The 14502-nt window shown below is 42.9% G+C and overlaps 1 protein-coding gene across 2 annotated transcripts in view; it reads right to left on the reverse strand.

Annotated features, from left to right (window-relative positions):
* Positions 1-5395: 5395 nt before the first annotated feature.
* KPNB1 (karyopherin subunit beta 1) overlaps positions 5396-14502 on the reverse strand; it is a 33249-nt gene continuing 24142 nt past the window's right edge. Inside the window, 8 exon segments of one of the 2 annotated variants that reach the window (NM_001279833.1) lie at positions 5396-6108; positions 7830-7991; positions 8365-8479; positions 10085-10190; positions 10309-10452; positions 11365-11472; positions 12016-12098; positions 13712-13856. In NM_001279833.1, coding sequence (NP_001266762.1) covers position 6108; positions 7830-7991; positions 8365-8479; positions 10085-10190; positions 10309-10452; positions 11365-11472; positions 12016-12098; positions 13712-13856 — 864 coding nt within the window. In that variant the 3' untranslated portion in view covers positions 5396-6107. 2 annotated transcript variants of the gene reach the window in all.

A 14502-nucleotide genomic window follows, 5' to 3' on the forward strand; every position in this document is an offset into this window, starting at 1 on the left:
AGCCACCACGCCCAGCCTAATGTTTTTTATTATTTGTAGAGACAAGGTCTTGCTATGTTGCCCAGGCTGGTCTCCAACTTCTAGGCGATCCTCCCACATCGGCCTCCCAAAGTGCTGGGATTACAGGCATACACCGCGCCTGGCCAGTAGTAGCTGATTGGTTAATCGATGTGAGTTCAAGGTCCTGTGCTAAAAACTTTGTATGCATTATCTTTCATTGGGATCCCTGTTTTACAGGAGGAAATCGAGAATCAGAAGAGATGGAGAATTTGTCCAAGGTCATACTCGAAAGACTAAAATATTTTGAAGGGCAATGCCCAGAACATAGCAGGCATTGCTCATCGCTATGAAGAGCTTATTCACACAGAGCCATTTGTGAACTCTTTCCTTCGGAAATGGTGACAGGCTGCCCCTCTGCATCCAGAGCTAATGCCATATGCCAAAGCTGAGATGTACTTTCCTTTCAGACAAAAAGGTACATTTCACACTGAGGACAGCTCAGCTTGGTAACCTGTGGCCAAGGAGCACCTGGGAGAGGGAACAGCTCAGGCTTTGAAGGCCTCCTGCCTGTGCTGTGCATGCAATCAGCTGACAGAGCTGGGGTAATTCAGATGTGGAGCTTACTCAGCAGCCTAGTGGCCTTTTTGGCCACTGAGCACCAACAACCACCCCTCCCCCAGCCCTGGTTCCCAAAAGCTTCCAGCTTAGAGAGAAACGGAGCAGAAGTGCAGGGAGATGGTTTGGTTCAAACTCCAATTAGGAGGGAAGCTGATCACACACACATTCAAACTCCAATTAGGAGAGAAACTGATCTCACACACACACACTCAATTAAGAGTCTGGCAGTTGCCAAAGGTTAATAATGGAACTTATTGTAGAATTAAGACAAAATGGCTTTGTTATTGAATTCCAAAATCTCAACCAGGGTTCTCTGATTGATAACTATAAGCTCATTTACAACACTGGCACACAATGTAGGCTAGAGGTACAAATCCAGAAGGTCAGGACTGCTTGCTAGCCCGCATGACTTTGGGCAAGGTTCTTAGCCTGTTCACATTTCCTCCTGTAAAATGGGACTAAAATGGTGTCTTCCTTATAGTGTTGATAAAGTTTATTACTCTATGAAAGAACTTATTACAGGCCTAGCATCTTGTAAGCACATAAAAAGAACATCATGTAAATAATGACTATTCACTAATCCTGTTCCCATTCCATCAGTTAATCCAAGGTTGAGAAGTTAGCCTGAAGTCATCCAGCAGATAAGAGCTAGAAGTCTTCTGTGGCCCTGCCATTCCCAGGTTTCTGGATGCTTTGCGCCCTTCAAAGGCTAAGTGATGCCATCACAGGAACTCTGTGAACTCTATGTCATTAGTTCAACAAATATTTATCGAAGGTCTACTATATGTCAGGCGCTCTCTCAGCTGAGCATACTAAAAGACAGTCAAGGTCACTGCATTAGGGAACTTACGTTATAGTGGGGAAAACTGGCAACAGATAAACAACGAAATTAAAATATACTTTTAGATAGTGCTGGGAAGGAAATGGATGGCATATCCTAAGTATGTGCAATATGAACCTTTGTTTTTTTATTACTAAGAGGCTCATAGCATCTGTCCAGGGCAAATGTGTAAAGCCTTGATTTGACAGACCGGGCTCCGAATTCTGGCTCTAAGTGACCTTGGTGTGATGAGTCAATCTTTCTGCCCTCCTTCCTCATCAGTAAAACAGGAATACTAAGGTTGTTCTACAAATTAAAACATAAAATCTCAGTGTTTACCATTTTTCACTTCAGGTGGGCCAAGCTGGCACCTTGGAGGCCAGGTGGAACTGCAGGCTTGCACTGTGTTTCTGAGTGTTTGTATTGGGACCAGGTATACGGTAACCGGGTTTCTTGTGGGAGCAGTTGCTCCTTCTCTGCCATTTGATGAACTAATTGCATTCTTTTCTCAAATCTCACCTTCAGTGGAGAAATGTTCTCAGTGAATCACTGCTGTTCAGGACTTAATGCAGTCTGGTAAAAATTTACTCTCTATAACTCAGTAACCTCCAAATTGGATTTAGAAATACTAGAACTTCTATTTACCATGTAATTGCTTTTTACTTTCTATTTTTGTGTCTTATGATTACACAATATGTGGTTATAGTAGTCCAAGTATGTTATTTATAAACACATGGGGTATGCATGATCAAAAGTTTACTAACAGGGTGTACAATCAGAAAAGGGAGTCTACAGCCCTTACTTTGCTTAACTAAGAAAGGGTGTATTTCCATGAACTAGCCTGCAGGCACCACTACGCTAATAAGCAGCAGGGTTAAAGGAAAGGGCCTAGTCTCCTAAATCTCAAACTAGTGTTCTAAGTTTCTTGGGGGGGAAAAATGCAAGTAGAAATGAAATACATGATGAAAACTAAGTGAAAGGCCAACTTTTGGATGATCCATTAGACACGGCATTAGCTTGAGAAATAGGCACAAAACAGAGGACAATGATTCACTGAGAACATTTCTCCACTGAAGGTGAGATTTGAGAAAAGAATGCAATTAGTTCATCAAATGGCAGAGAAGGAGCAACTGCTCCCACAAGAAACCCCATTACCGTATACCTGGTCCCAATACAAACACTCAGAAACACAGTGCAAGCCTGCAGTTCCATCTGGCCTCCAAGGTGCCAGCTTGGCCCACCTGAAGTTAAAAATGGTAAACACTGAGATTTGTTTTAATTTGCAGAACAACCTTAGTCAGTATTCCTGTTTTACTGATGAGGAATGCTTCAAACTCTCCAAACACGAAACATCCTCCATGCATACTTTTTCCTTACCTCATTTGTAGGACACTGTTTCATCTATATCACATTACACTATGTAGTGTCCATTTCAAGATGTGTGTCCCTCCTTTTCCCCACACACATACATACACAAACACCTCTCACCACACATTCTGACTTTCAAACCATTTCACCTCCATGGAGGTGACACCATTTGGGACAAAAAAAAAAAAAAAAAGCAAGATGTTGAAAATAAAAATAAAGCGGACTTTATTTAGAAGATAAAGGTGGTGGTTATCGGTTTTGGTTAATCGAGTTGGGCTCAAGTGTTTTACAGGTCTTAAATGCCATCACAGACTGGCATGCCAAGGGCATTCTGAATGCCAATTACAGATTGAAGTTGTTTCAAAAACCAAGATGCTATCAAAAGCTGATGAGTTTGGATTTTTCTTAAAGTTGGACTAACACACTTCTTAAATATTTGTAAGAGTAAATAGATTGCTTGGTTCTGAAAGTTAAAACACTACACTGAGCAATTCCCCTTCTCCACAAGTCCCTAAGGCAATATTACAGTTGCCTCTGACAGCAAGTCCAACATTTCAACAAAGCGGGGGGGTGAGGAGAACTGGGAAAAATGAAAAGCAAAATTAATAAATGTAATTGATATAGGCAGCTGCCACTTGTGGCAAACCAAAGCCTAGTCCGATGCCCATTTTCTTCACATTTGCACTGACATCTTCCCAAGCAGACGGTAACTACATTCTTGAAGGAATGTGCCAAGACTAGGGTGGGGAAGGCCCAGACAGTGAGTGAACAGAATGCATTTTGCATCCAGTTGCCTTAGGTGGTATAACTGATATAAGGACAAATACCCAGACTATGGAAAATCCACTAGCAAAAGGTTAACTAGAAAAGAGGAGAATTAAATGCATAACCAGTGCAGAGTAACTGCAAGGCACCAAGACCACATCCAACCAGCCCATTTTCCTCCTCTCCACCACTGAATGGATCTGGGAGAAAGCATTAGTAACAGCACTCATCAACTGCTTCCCTGGAACAAAACATGACAAAACACACGGAAGGTTTTTTCATTATGGTTCTCGGTGTACTTTATTCTCCTGCTGTCTAGCTAAGCAGCCCACACAGGACAGAAATGGGTAGCACTGAGGAATGATCAGATTTTTTTTCTATCCCCAATATTTCTGCCCCCTCCCTAAGCCCTGACCCAACCCTATCGTAATAATCAGGAATGGTTAGTACATCATTCTGTCTCTCAAAGAACAACTGAAATGGAAACAAGGCATTAGAGGACCAGGCCTCTTCTTAATAGGGCTTAGGAGCTGGTATGAGCTCTTTATTCACAATGGAGCGTCTCTCCTTCAAATACCTGGATTTTTTTTTTTTTGTACACTGGTTCATAGATCGGCACTTGACTTTGAACCTGGCACCAAAAGGCACAATATCTGATACCCTGTACAAGAGCTATTAGAGATGCTGCCATATGGATGGGCAAAACTGAGCCAATCCCACTTATGAATGGAAGGCTTGGACATGGAAGGGAGGATATAAACGAGGAGTTGGAGAAAAACACAAGCCCATAGTTTTTGCTAGAGTGGAAATGAAAGTGGGAATGAGGGTCTTGTGTTTAGTCCTCTAAGGACCAGGAAGCAATTTTAAAACTTCCTTGGTTTTTCTGAAAGCAGCATATTCAAAATGCCAGCAAAAACTCCTAACAACTGCAAAACCAAAAGAGGATCAAAGCTCACCAACATCCCTTCTTATTGCTGAAAGACTCTAAAATTCAGGATGCCCTGTTCCCTTGTAAAAGGGAAAATAATTAAGTCTGATTTATGGTAATCATACCACATCACACTTCTAAAAAAATATTCAAGTGTGTGACCAGGGGACGTTTGACACCATTTTATTAACCTTCAACTTCAGTGGAAAAATAAAACCTTTTTCAAGTGCCATTTTCATCACAAGACTTCTAGTTAGTGTGTTTGTGTATTCACACACACACACTTTTTTTTGTTTTTGTTTTGTTGGTTGCTTTTGAAGTGCAACAAGAGACCAATACCGCATTGTAGTCAATCAAATAAAAGAACAGAAGGCCAAGCAGTTTCCAAATGGTTATTTTATCAGATCGTTTGAACATTTAATTTATCCTGTTTGCAATCCAAAATAGTTACCTGAAGTTTGCTGTTTTGTGTGTATGTGTTTACTTTTATTGTATATTTATTTTTCTAAACTCTTTGGCACAATTTTCTGGGGGCGTTCAGACTGCCACAATACAAGTCAGGAGAGGGCGTTTTCTTTGTGCTGCCAATTCTGATCATTGAAATTTTGGTTTGTTTGGGTTGTGACTGTTTTGTTTCTGAAGTCTGCGTTATTTGTAACAATTGTACTTATATTTTTCTATATCCTCTAACGCCAGAGTTTTCTTTTTTCCCCCCTCCCCCCCACTTCTACATTCACAGTTGAACCATATTATTAGGAAAGGCGCCTTGATGAAAAGATCAGGATAGGAGCTCTGACCATTCGTCAGTGTTTTCCCTAGAGTAAAAAAAAACAAAAAACAAAACCAAAAAAAAAAACAAAACAAAACCTAAAGAGCGTCTTTCCTCTGTGTGTGTTTTTTTTTTTTTTTTTTTACATCTCTTGTGCTGCATCAGTAGACAGAACTTCGATTAGTTTTATGAAATGCAACATCTAACCCCTTGTTTTCTGGGAAAAAGAAACTGCAATGACTTGAAGTTGAGAATGTGGATACCGCCTCACTCACACACACTCATTCTCAGACTGTAAAAAATCCCTGACCCTCCTTCTAGCTGGCAAGCATACAGTACCATGTGGCAAAGGTACAGCGAAGGTGGGCTTGAGACCCAGGCTCCATCTTTCTCCTCAGTAGCAAAGGCCAGGCTGCCTTTTACAACAAAGCACCACAGCTGAACCCAGTCCCTCCTCCTCCCCCAAACCAGGCATTCCACTCGGCACCGGCCAAAAGACAGAAAAGCTACTCCTAGCCTCTCCTGGGAAGAGATAACTTTCTTTCTTTCTTTTTTTTTAATAAGTAACTCCATTGTTTTTCTCTTTTCCAAGATGGCCGATGTTATGGTTTTCTACGAAGTCAGTGCTTACTTAGCTCACTAACAGCGCTGCTGTTGGCGGCTGCGGCTGCGGCTGCTGCTGTGGCAGGATTTTCAATGTGGTGTGTTTTCAAGCCTCACTCACTCATCCTCTCATTCCCAAACATTCAGCATCCGTGCACACTCCTCACTTCCAGGTTTTTCAAAAGATGGGAGATTTCCAGTGGGGGTCCTCAGGTTATCATCCCAATGGTAACAGATCTGAAAACAGATGGAAAAAAAGGTCAATCTTTGAGATCACATATACCCAACAGAGCCAATAATGCTGACTCCTACAATTACATGCTCGTAGGCCTGAATGGAATTTGTCAACATTTCAAGGATTGACACTCTTTCTTCTTGTCCTATGTGCCATTGACCTGCTCTTATTAACACCTACATCAGAGGGTGTGAGGGAAACTCAAAGAGCCAATTTTACTGAGATCTGTGGAGTAAGATAACTAATTAAGAGTGAAAGAAATTAAAACTATATTTCAGTCTGGGTGCAGTGGCTCAAGCCTTTAATCTCAGCACTTTGGGAGGCCAAGGAGGGAGAACTTCTTGAGGTCAGGAGTTCAAAACCAGCCTGGGCAACAGGAGATCTTGTCTCTAAAAATAAAAAAAAAAATTAGCCAGTCATGGAGGTGCTTGCCTGCAGTCCCAACCACCTGGGAGGCTGAGGCAGGAGGGCCACTTAAGCCCAGGAGCTGGAGGCTTCTATGAGGTATGATTGTACCACTGCACTCCAGCCTGGGTGACAGAGGAGACTCTGTCTCCAAACAAAATTGCATTTCAAAGTAGGAGCCAAAGCCTGGTGTGGTGGTGCACACCTGGGAGACCGAGAAAGGTGGATCACCTGAGGTCAGGACCAGTCTGGCCAACATGGTGAAAACCCATCTCTACTAAAAATACAAAAAAAAAAAAAAAAAGCCTATAATTCCAGCAATTTAGGAGGCTGAGGTGGGTGGATCACCTAAAATCAGGAGTTCAAGACCAGCCTGGCCAACATGGTGAAACCCCATCTTTACTAAAAATACAAAAACTGGGCCAGGCAATGGTAGCTCACGCCTGTAATCCCAGTACTTTGGGAGGCCGAGGTGGGTGGATCACGAGGTCAGGAGGTCAAGACCAGCCTGGCCAAGATGGTGAAATCCCGTTTCTACTAAAAATACAAAAAAATTAGCCAGGTGTGGTGGTGGTAGGGCACCTGTAATCCTAGCTACTCAGGAGGCTGAGGCAGAGAACTGCCTGAACCCGGGAGGCAGAGGTTGCAATAAGCTGAGATCGTGCCACTGCACTCCAGCCTGGGCGACAGAGCGAGACTGTCTCCAAAAAAAAAAAAAAAAAAAAAGAAGAAGAAAAGAAAAGAAAAAAAGAAAATTAGTCGGGTGTGGTGGCATGTGACTGTAATCCCAGCTACTCGGGAGGCTGAGACAGGAGAATTGCTCAAACCCAGGAGGCGGCAGTTGCAGTGAACCGAGATTGTGCCATTGCACTCCAGCCTGGGCGACAGTGAGACTGTCTCAAAAAGAAAACACACACACACACACACACACACACACACAAACATTTGACTTTGGAAATCTTCTCTAGAGCTAGGCAACGTCTAAAAGCACTGCTGTAAAGAAAGAATAGGGCACGAGGAAAGGAATAGAAAACAGAAGAGAATTAGGGGGAAATGGCATTACTGATGATTTTATTAGGACCCAAAATACTCTGGGAATTTCAGTGAATTCCAGTTTTAAAAGTTATGCTCTCCATCACTATGAGGAGTCAAACATTTGGCTCAAGGAAAAACTGAGGCTACCTGACTCAGAAGCACCTACATGGGAAAAAGTACAAACAAAAAAAATGCCAGAAGGCAGTGCTTGCCAGAATGGCCTAAAGAAAACATTACCCCCTCCTCCAGGAAGTAGAAGAGGACAGTGGAGGCAAGATCTTACCAAGCTTGGTTCTTCAGTTTCCTCAGTTCTTTTGTTGCCCATGTAGCAAGCGTTTTTGCTTTGTTAGTCTTCGATCTCCGCCCTTCAGTTAACAATTCATGGATCATTGGCCTAGCTTCTACTAATTTCAGTACATCCTTCCCAAATGCTGTACATAAGTCCCTGTGCAAAACAAACACAGCTGAGAATGAGCTCCTAGCCCCATACCAGTATAATGTTTTCAGCCTTCCAAACCAGTGCTATGGGTTTCTTAGCAAATTTCAAAGATAAATAAAACCCTCAGTAGAGGTCACTAGACAGAGGCAATTGTTGACCAACATCAGAGTTTAATGGGGTGTAATACAGATACCTTGAGGGTCTGGAATAAACTATCATGTGAACACTCAAAACAGGACATGAAGCGTTCTGCAAAGAAATCTCTGTGCCAAAAAAGTGAACTGTTGCCATCCGCGATACTCTCAAAACTCCTTACTCCATGTTTTCTCATTTTCTGTGAGAAGTTCTATTCAGCTCTTAGAAGCAGGGTATAACTTACCCTATTAGTCCAGCAGCACAAGCTACTACTCCATCTGTGTGATCCTCATCTCCAGCAATGTGGTCAATGAAAGACAGAATAAATTCTACTCTGGGTTGTACCAGCATCACATCCGCTATAAAAGAGAGAGAAGGTATTGGTCGGGTGTGGTGGCTCATGCCTGTAAACCCAGCACTTTGGGAGGCCCAGGCGGGTGGATCACAAGGTCAGAAGATCGAGACCATCCTGGCTAACTCGGTGAAACCCCGTCTCTACTAAAAATACAAAAAAATTAGCCAGGCGTGGCGTGGTGGCGGGCGCCTGTAGTCCCAGCTACTCAGGAGGCTGAGGTAGGAGAATGGCGTGAACCCAGGAGGCGAAGCTTGCAGTGAGCCGAGATTGCGCCACTGCGCTCCAGCCTAGGCGACAGAGCAAGACTCATCTCAAAAAAAAAGAAAAAAAAAAAAGAGAGAGAAGGTCTGATGCAGCTGTCCCTCATATGGCAGGACTACATCCTTTTTCAAAATTTCCAACTATTATACCCCTATCATACAAGGTCCAAGCTGGATAACTAGATGCATATAGTTATATCAAATTATTCTTCCTTTGATTAATGTGTCATTCCTCAAGTCGACAGAAGAGACAAATATTCCTCTTCCTACAGGCAAATATAGAAGAAACAAATTTAACTTTTTCCTGAGCTATATACCAAGGGGGGTGAAGTAAAAAAATTTCCCCAATCAGCAACAAGAACACGTAACAGGAATTATGACTCCCCAGTCCTCCAATTTAGCTTGTGGGGATGGGAAAGGGGTAGGGGACCTGCCACTCATGGTTGATACAGGAAGCATTTATGTTGGGTTTCTTCCCCCCAACATTTTTGCTGAATCCCATCCCTTGCAATACTCAAGAAATATGAGAAAAAGAAGCAGAGGGCTGGGTGCAGTGGCTCACGCCTGAAATCCCATCACTTTGGGAGCCCAAGGTGGGAGATTGCCTGAGCTCAGGAGTTCGAGAGCAGCCTGCAAAACATGGTGAAATCCCATCTCTACTAAAATACAAAAAAAAAAAAATAGCTGGGCATGGTGGTGTGTGCCTGTAGTCCCAGCTACTCAGGAAGCTGAGGCGTAAGAATCACTTGAACCCAGGAAGTGAAGACTGCAGTGAGCTGTGATCGCTCCACTGCACTCCAGCTTGGGTGATAGAGTGAGACTGTCTCCAAAAAATAAAATAAAATAAATTAAAAAGGCTGGGCACAGTGGCTCAAGCCTGTAATCCCAGCACTTTGGGAGACCAAGGCGGGCGGATCAATTGAGGTCAGGAGTTCAAGACCAGCCTGACCAACAAGGTGAAAGCTTGCCTCTACTAAAAATGTAAAAATTAGCCAGGCATAGTGGCAGATGTGTATAGTTCCAGCTACTCAGGAGGCTGAGGCAGGAGAACTGCTTGAACCTGGGAGGTAGAGGTTGCAGTGAGCCGAGATTGCACGACTGCACTCCAGCCTGGGCAACAGAGTGAGACTCTGTCTCAAAACAAAAAAAAGAAAGAAGAAGCAGAGCAAAAACAATAGTCTACAGTTTTCCCCAAGCCACTCTCTTCATTAGGGCACTGCTCCCCCTTCTCCCAGCCTTTTAAGCAACAGGCACTAGGTTCACAAGCGAGCTACAGAATGACAGACATAGCCCACTTGGCTAAGTGCACATTGGCCAGTGGACGAAGGGAACTGGGTTGTATACTCAACGGTGTACGTTCTCCTGATCCCCCTTTAATCCCTGGACGATTCCAGTATAGGCTTCCAAGCAGCTTTCCCTTAGCTCATTCAGATAATCCACCATGTCATAGTCTGACTGTAAGACACAAAGAACAGAACCTACATCACACTGATCACTTTCAGCTGCATGTTTGTCAATAGTCCCTCCAATTAGAGCTAGACTTAAAGAACAGCCAAGATAGCTTTAAGCTTACCTTGTCCACCTGGGCTTGGGAGGCCTGCTGAAGAGTATTCAATACAACCTCTAAGTATTTTTTAAACTCTCCTCCAATAGCAAGGGCAATATCACCAAACACTGACAGAATCTGCGGCTTCACAGACCTGTGGACGTTCTCATTCTGACAAGGAACAAAAGGAAAAGTGAATTAAGTCAAAACTTGTTTGGTCCAAAGATTCACGAAAATTTCATTTCTAACAAGCAACTATTGATTTTAAATATTTGGATGGTCCTTTATAGCTTACAAAACCTTTCCCATTTGCACCTCACACCAACTCTAAGAAGCTAGCCCAGGTATTGGTATTCCCACTTTACACATGAGGAGACTGACTTAAGAATCAAGTGACTTGTCTGAGAACACACATGTACAATAATTAATGATGGCTATCTCTGGGGAGAGGTATAATATACAAATGGTCCCCTGCTCATGATGGTTTGATGATTTTTCCACTTTACAATGTGTTTATTGGGACCTAACTCCATCATAAGTCAAGGAACAACTGTATTTACTTTTCCTTTGCATTTTACTGTTTTGTTTTAAAAATCTCTAATAGAGCACACATTCCTTTAACTTTACAATCTTTCTTCAGAATCATCTGTGAAATGAACAACTCCCCTCTTTATAAGCCCAAAGCCAATGTTCTAGAAACTTACAGCTCCCTGTCACTGATTTTTTTTTTTTTTTTTTTGAGACGGAGTTTGGCTCTTCTTGCCCAGGCTGGAGTGCAATGGCGCGATCTTGGCTCACTGCAACGTCCGCCTCCCAGGTACAAGCGATTATCCTGCCTCAGCCTTCCGAGTAGCTGGGATTACAAGCGCCTGCCATCACGCCCGGCTAATTTTTTTTGTATCTACATTACAGACGGGGTTTCACCATGTTGTCCAGGTTGGTCTCGAACTCCTGGCCTGCCTCGGCCTCCCAAAATGCTGGGATTACAGGCCACTGCGCCCAGCCTGTCGATATTTAACTATCTTTCCAACTGTTGATTTCTTCAAAGAAGACTGGTTAATTAGATTGTGTGTAGATACTCACCCCCAAATTTTCCAGAAGCAGCTGCATCACCTCGTCACAGAAAGGTATGATGTTGGATTGCAGGGCACGGCACAAGTCTCCCACTAAGCCCACAGCTGCCAAACAAACCTGCCAAGAATCAAGGAAATAATCTTCTAACAGAAAAGGCTGCCTGCTGGGGCAAGATATTATTTTTAACTAGCTGCTGAGCTTTTATCACTTGAACCTAGAGTTAAAGGAGAAAACATCTTCCCTCTGCCGAGATTAATTTTTCAACAACCAACATGGCAGGCAGGGAACAAAGACTATCCGAGAGAGATCACTGATAAAGTTAAAAAAAAAAAAAAAAAAAAAAAGCCTTGCTCTCCAGGGTGCTAATAGCTCAACTTTATAGCTGTTCCTGCATTAGTACTGTCTAAGCAAATAAACAGTCATCTTGTCCACCATTATCTGGTACATCTAATATCTTGTCCACCATTATCTGGTACCTCTAATATCCTGTTTTTCATGGACTACTTCCAGTTCAAACGTTCAGGCAATGAATAAAGTAGCTTGCCTTTTAGGACAATGTATCAGGAAAAACTACTTAAGCTATAAGAACCTGGTTTTGCGTGCACTACAGTGACTGTCAGATATAAATGGGAACATACTATTTTGAAAAGCACATCCTACCTGGTATTCAGCATAATTTTTTAATCCAATGCCCAGGAAGGGTTTAAAGGCCTCCATGTACTTGAGGAATTCACCACCCAACACTGTAATGAAATAAGCTATTAGCCAATGACAGCACCATGGGTTAACACAGAGGCAGGCAGAAATAACCCATCCTACCTCTCCCAAAATGTACTCGCTCCACTCAACAGGTTGGGTGAAATGTGCTTTAGTTACCGATTCCATCATGAAGACATTAAAGGCTTGCATAAGCCAAATTTATTACTGCTGGAAGGGCCCTAATTCATACGCCACAGAGACAATGCCCACTGTCCACAGAATAGGGCTTTACTCTGACTAATACAACCAAGTGGTATGACCCTCAAGGAATGTCAAGGTTAATTTTAAATGGGCTGAACCAGCAATACTGACTCTTGTCCACCTCCTCATCTGATAATAGCATGTCCTTTCTGCAAGCCAGCTTCAAAACAGGATCCTTAGGCAATTCCATCAAGGGCTAAACAAGCCACAGCCAGGAAAAGCAGCACTGGGCTTCAGATCCAAATCAGCCACTCCAGGAGCCAAAATTAACTTCTTTGCCCTTTCAGAGGAGTGGTCACATGTTGACAGACCAGTTGGACATAGGCTGTTTATGCTAAAAATAGGTCTAGTCCTCAGGAGAGTGGTCCTCAGGTAAATGGCCTTAGCAATGAACTTACAGGCCACCCCTGAAAAGGCATTCCAGATTCCTAAAGTGCTTCGTAATGCCCCTTCAAAGAGTCTTAAGTCAGATATGGCTTCCCCAAACCAATTTTGCAGTCAGACATGTAAAAATAAGAAAATCAATTCCTAGAACTCGCTCAATGTTTCATTTCATCCCATACCAGGCACCATGATGTGTCAATCTTAGTCCAAAGCACTACAAACCAAACCAGGTGATGACAAGTACCAGGAAAGAAAATAGAAACTTAGCAGGGCACAGTGGCTCACGCCTATAATCCCAGCTACTCAGAAGGCTGAGGCAGGAGAATTGCTTGAACCTGGGAGGTGGAGGCTGTGGTGAGCCAAGATGGTGCCACTGCACTCCATCCTGGGCAACAGAGCAAGTCTCAAAAACAAAACAAAACAAAACAAAAAAAACACCTCTGCCAATCTCCATTGCAAACTGGCTCCCCATTTAAATGGACTGACAAGGCAGTTATACAAATTTAAGTGGTGTGCACTTAAGTTCAATCTAACTTTGAAGTGACTCATGCCCCAGTAAAAGGACTATGCTTTCTGTAGTCAAAAATTCTTTAATGCCCTGACAAGGAGGCCCAGGAGTTTGAGACCAGCCTGAGCAATATAGTGAGACCCTATCTTCACACACAAACAAAATTAAGCTGGGCCCAGTGGCTCACATCTATAATCCTAGCACTCTGGGAGGCTGAGGCAGGAGGATCACTTGACTCAGGAGTTCAAGACCAGTCTGGGCAACATGGCGAAAACTCCGTCTCTACCAAAAATATAAAAATTAGCTGGGCATGGTGGTGTGCACCTGTTAGTCCCAGCTACTCTGGGGGCACTGAAGTGGAAGGATCATGTGAGCCCACGATTTCAAGGCTGCAGTGCGCCAAGATCATGCCACTGCACTCCAGCCTGGGTGACAATTATTTAAGGCCACTGAAATGCCTACATTCCAAAGACATTCCCTGACCAGACAGCATTTCTCACCGACCTTCCACCAGTGTGCTAACTGCCATCAGGGCATCCTCCTGTACTCCCCCAGACCCAGCTGTGCTTTGGAACATCCTTAACAGGGAGGCCATAACCACATCAGAGATCTGCAAAGCATCTTGATGTTGCACTTTCCGAAGAACATTCTGTGAAATGAGTAAGAGTTCAAGATGAGTTTATTCCAAATCTCCCAATCAGAACACTATACCTTTTCTTTTTAAAATCAATTAAGTCCCTTGATATTTTTTAATTTTGGGAATGCCAAATGTACTTTTTATACACAGAATCATTGACAGTACCAATCATCAGCAATACATTTTAACATTTCTCCTGTTTCTCAATTCAGAACAAACGTGCGCTGATCCTCCATTGTGCAGAAGGTCATGTCCTCTCAATTTCATTTGTCTTACTGTCTGACAAATCCCTGCTGGTAGCCTCCATAGTCCAGTCTTACTGGAATGATAGTTAAATTACTTCAGCTTTAGAGAAGGCCCTATCACCTTAGAGCTCTTATTCATAAAACAAACGAAAAGCAACCCTTCCTATATCCTACCTATTTACAGATGACCTAGAAATAATCCTGATAAAATCAAACCAACCTGACTTCTCCCATCAAACATTCCTTCCTCACTCGTTTGTTTCAACTAATGTCACTGACATTAGGTCAAACAGCAAATGTTTCAAAAGATGACGGTACAAATTCAAGGCTTTATTTTTAGCCAAGTGAACTATAGCTGGGAACCAAATCTGACTGAGCTAGGCTTGAATAACCTAATGAAAAACCAAGAGTTT

Source organism: Pan troglodytes, chromosome 19 (genome assembly GCF_028858775.2).
Source record: "Pan troglodytes isolate AG18354 chromosome 19, NHGRI_mPanTro3-v2.0_pri, whole genome shotgun sequence".
NCBI classification, from domain to species: Eukaryota; Metazoa; Chordata; class Mammalia; order Primates; family Hominidae; genus Pan; species Pan troglodytes.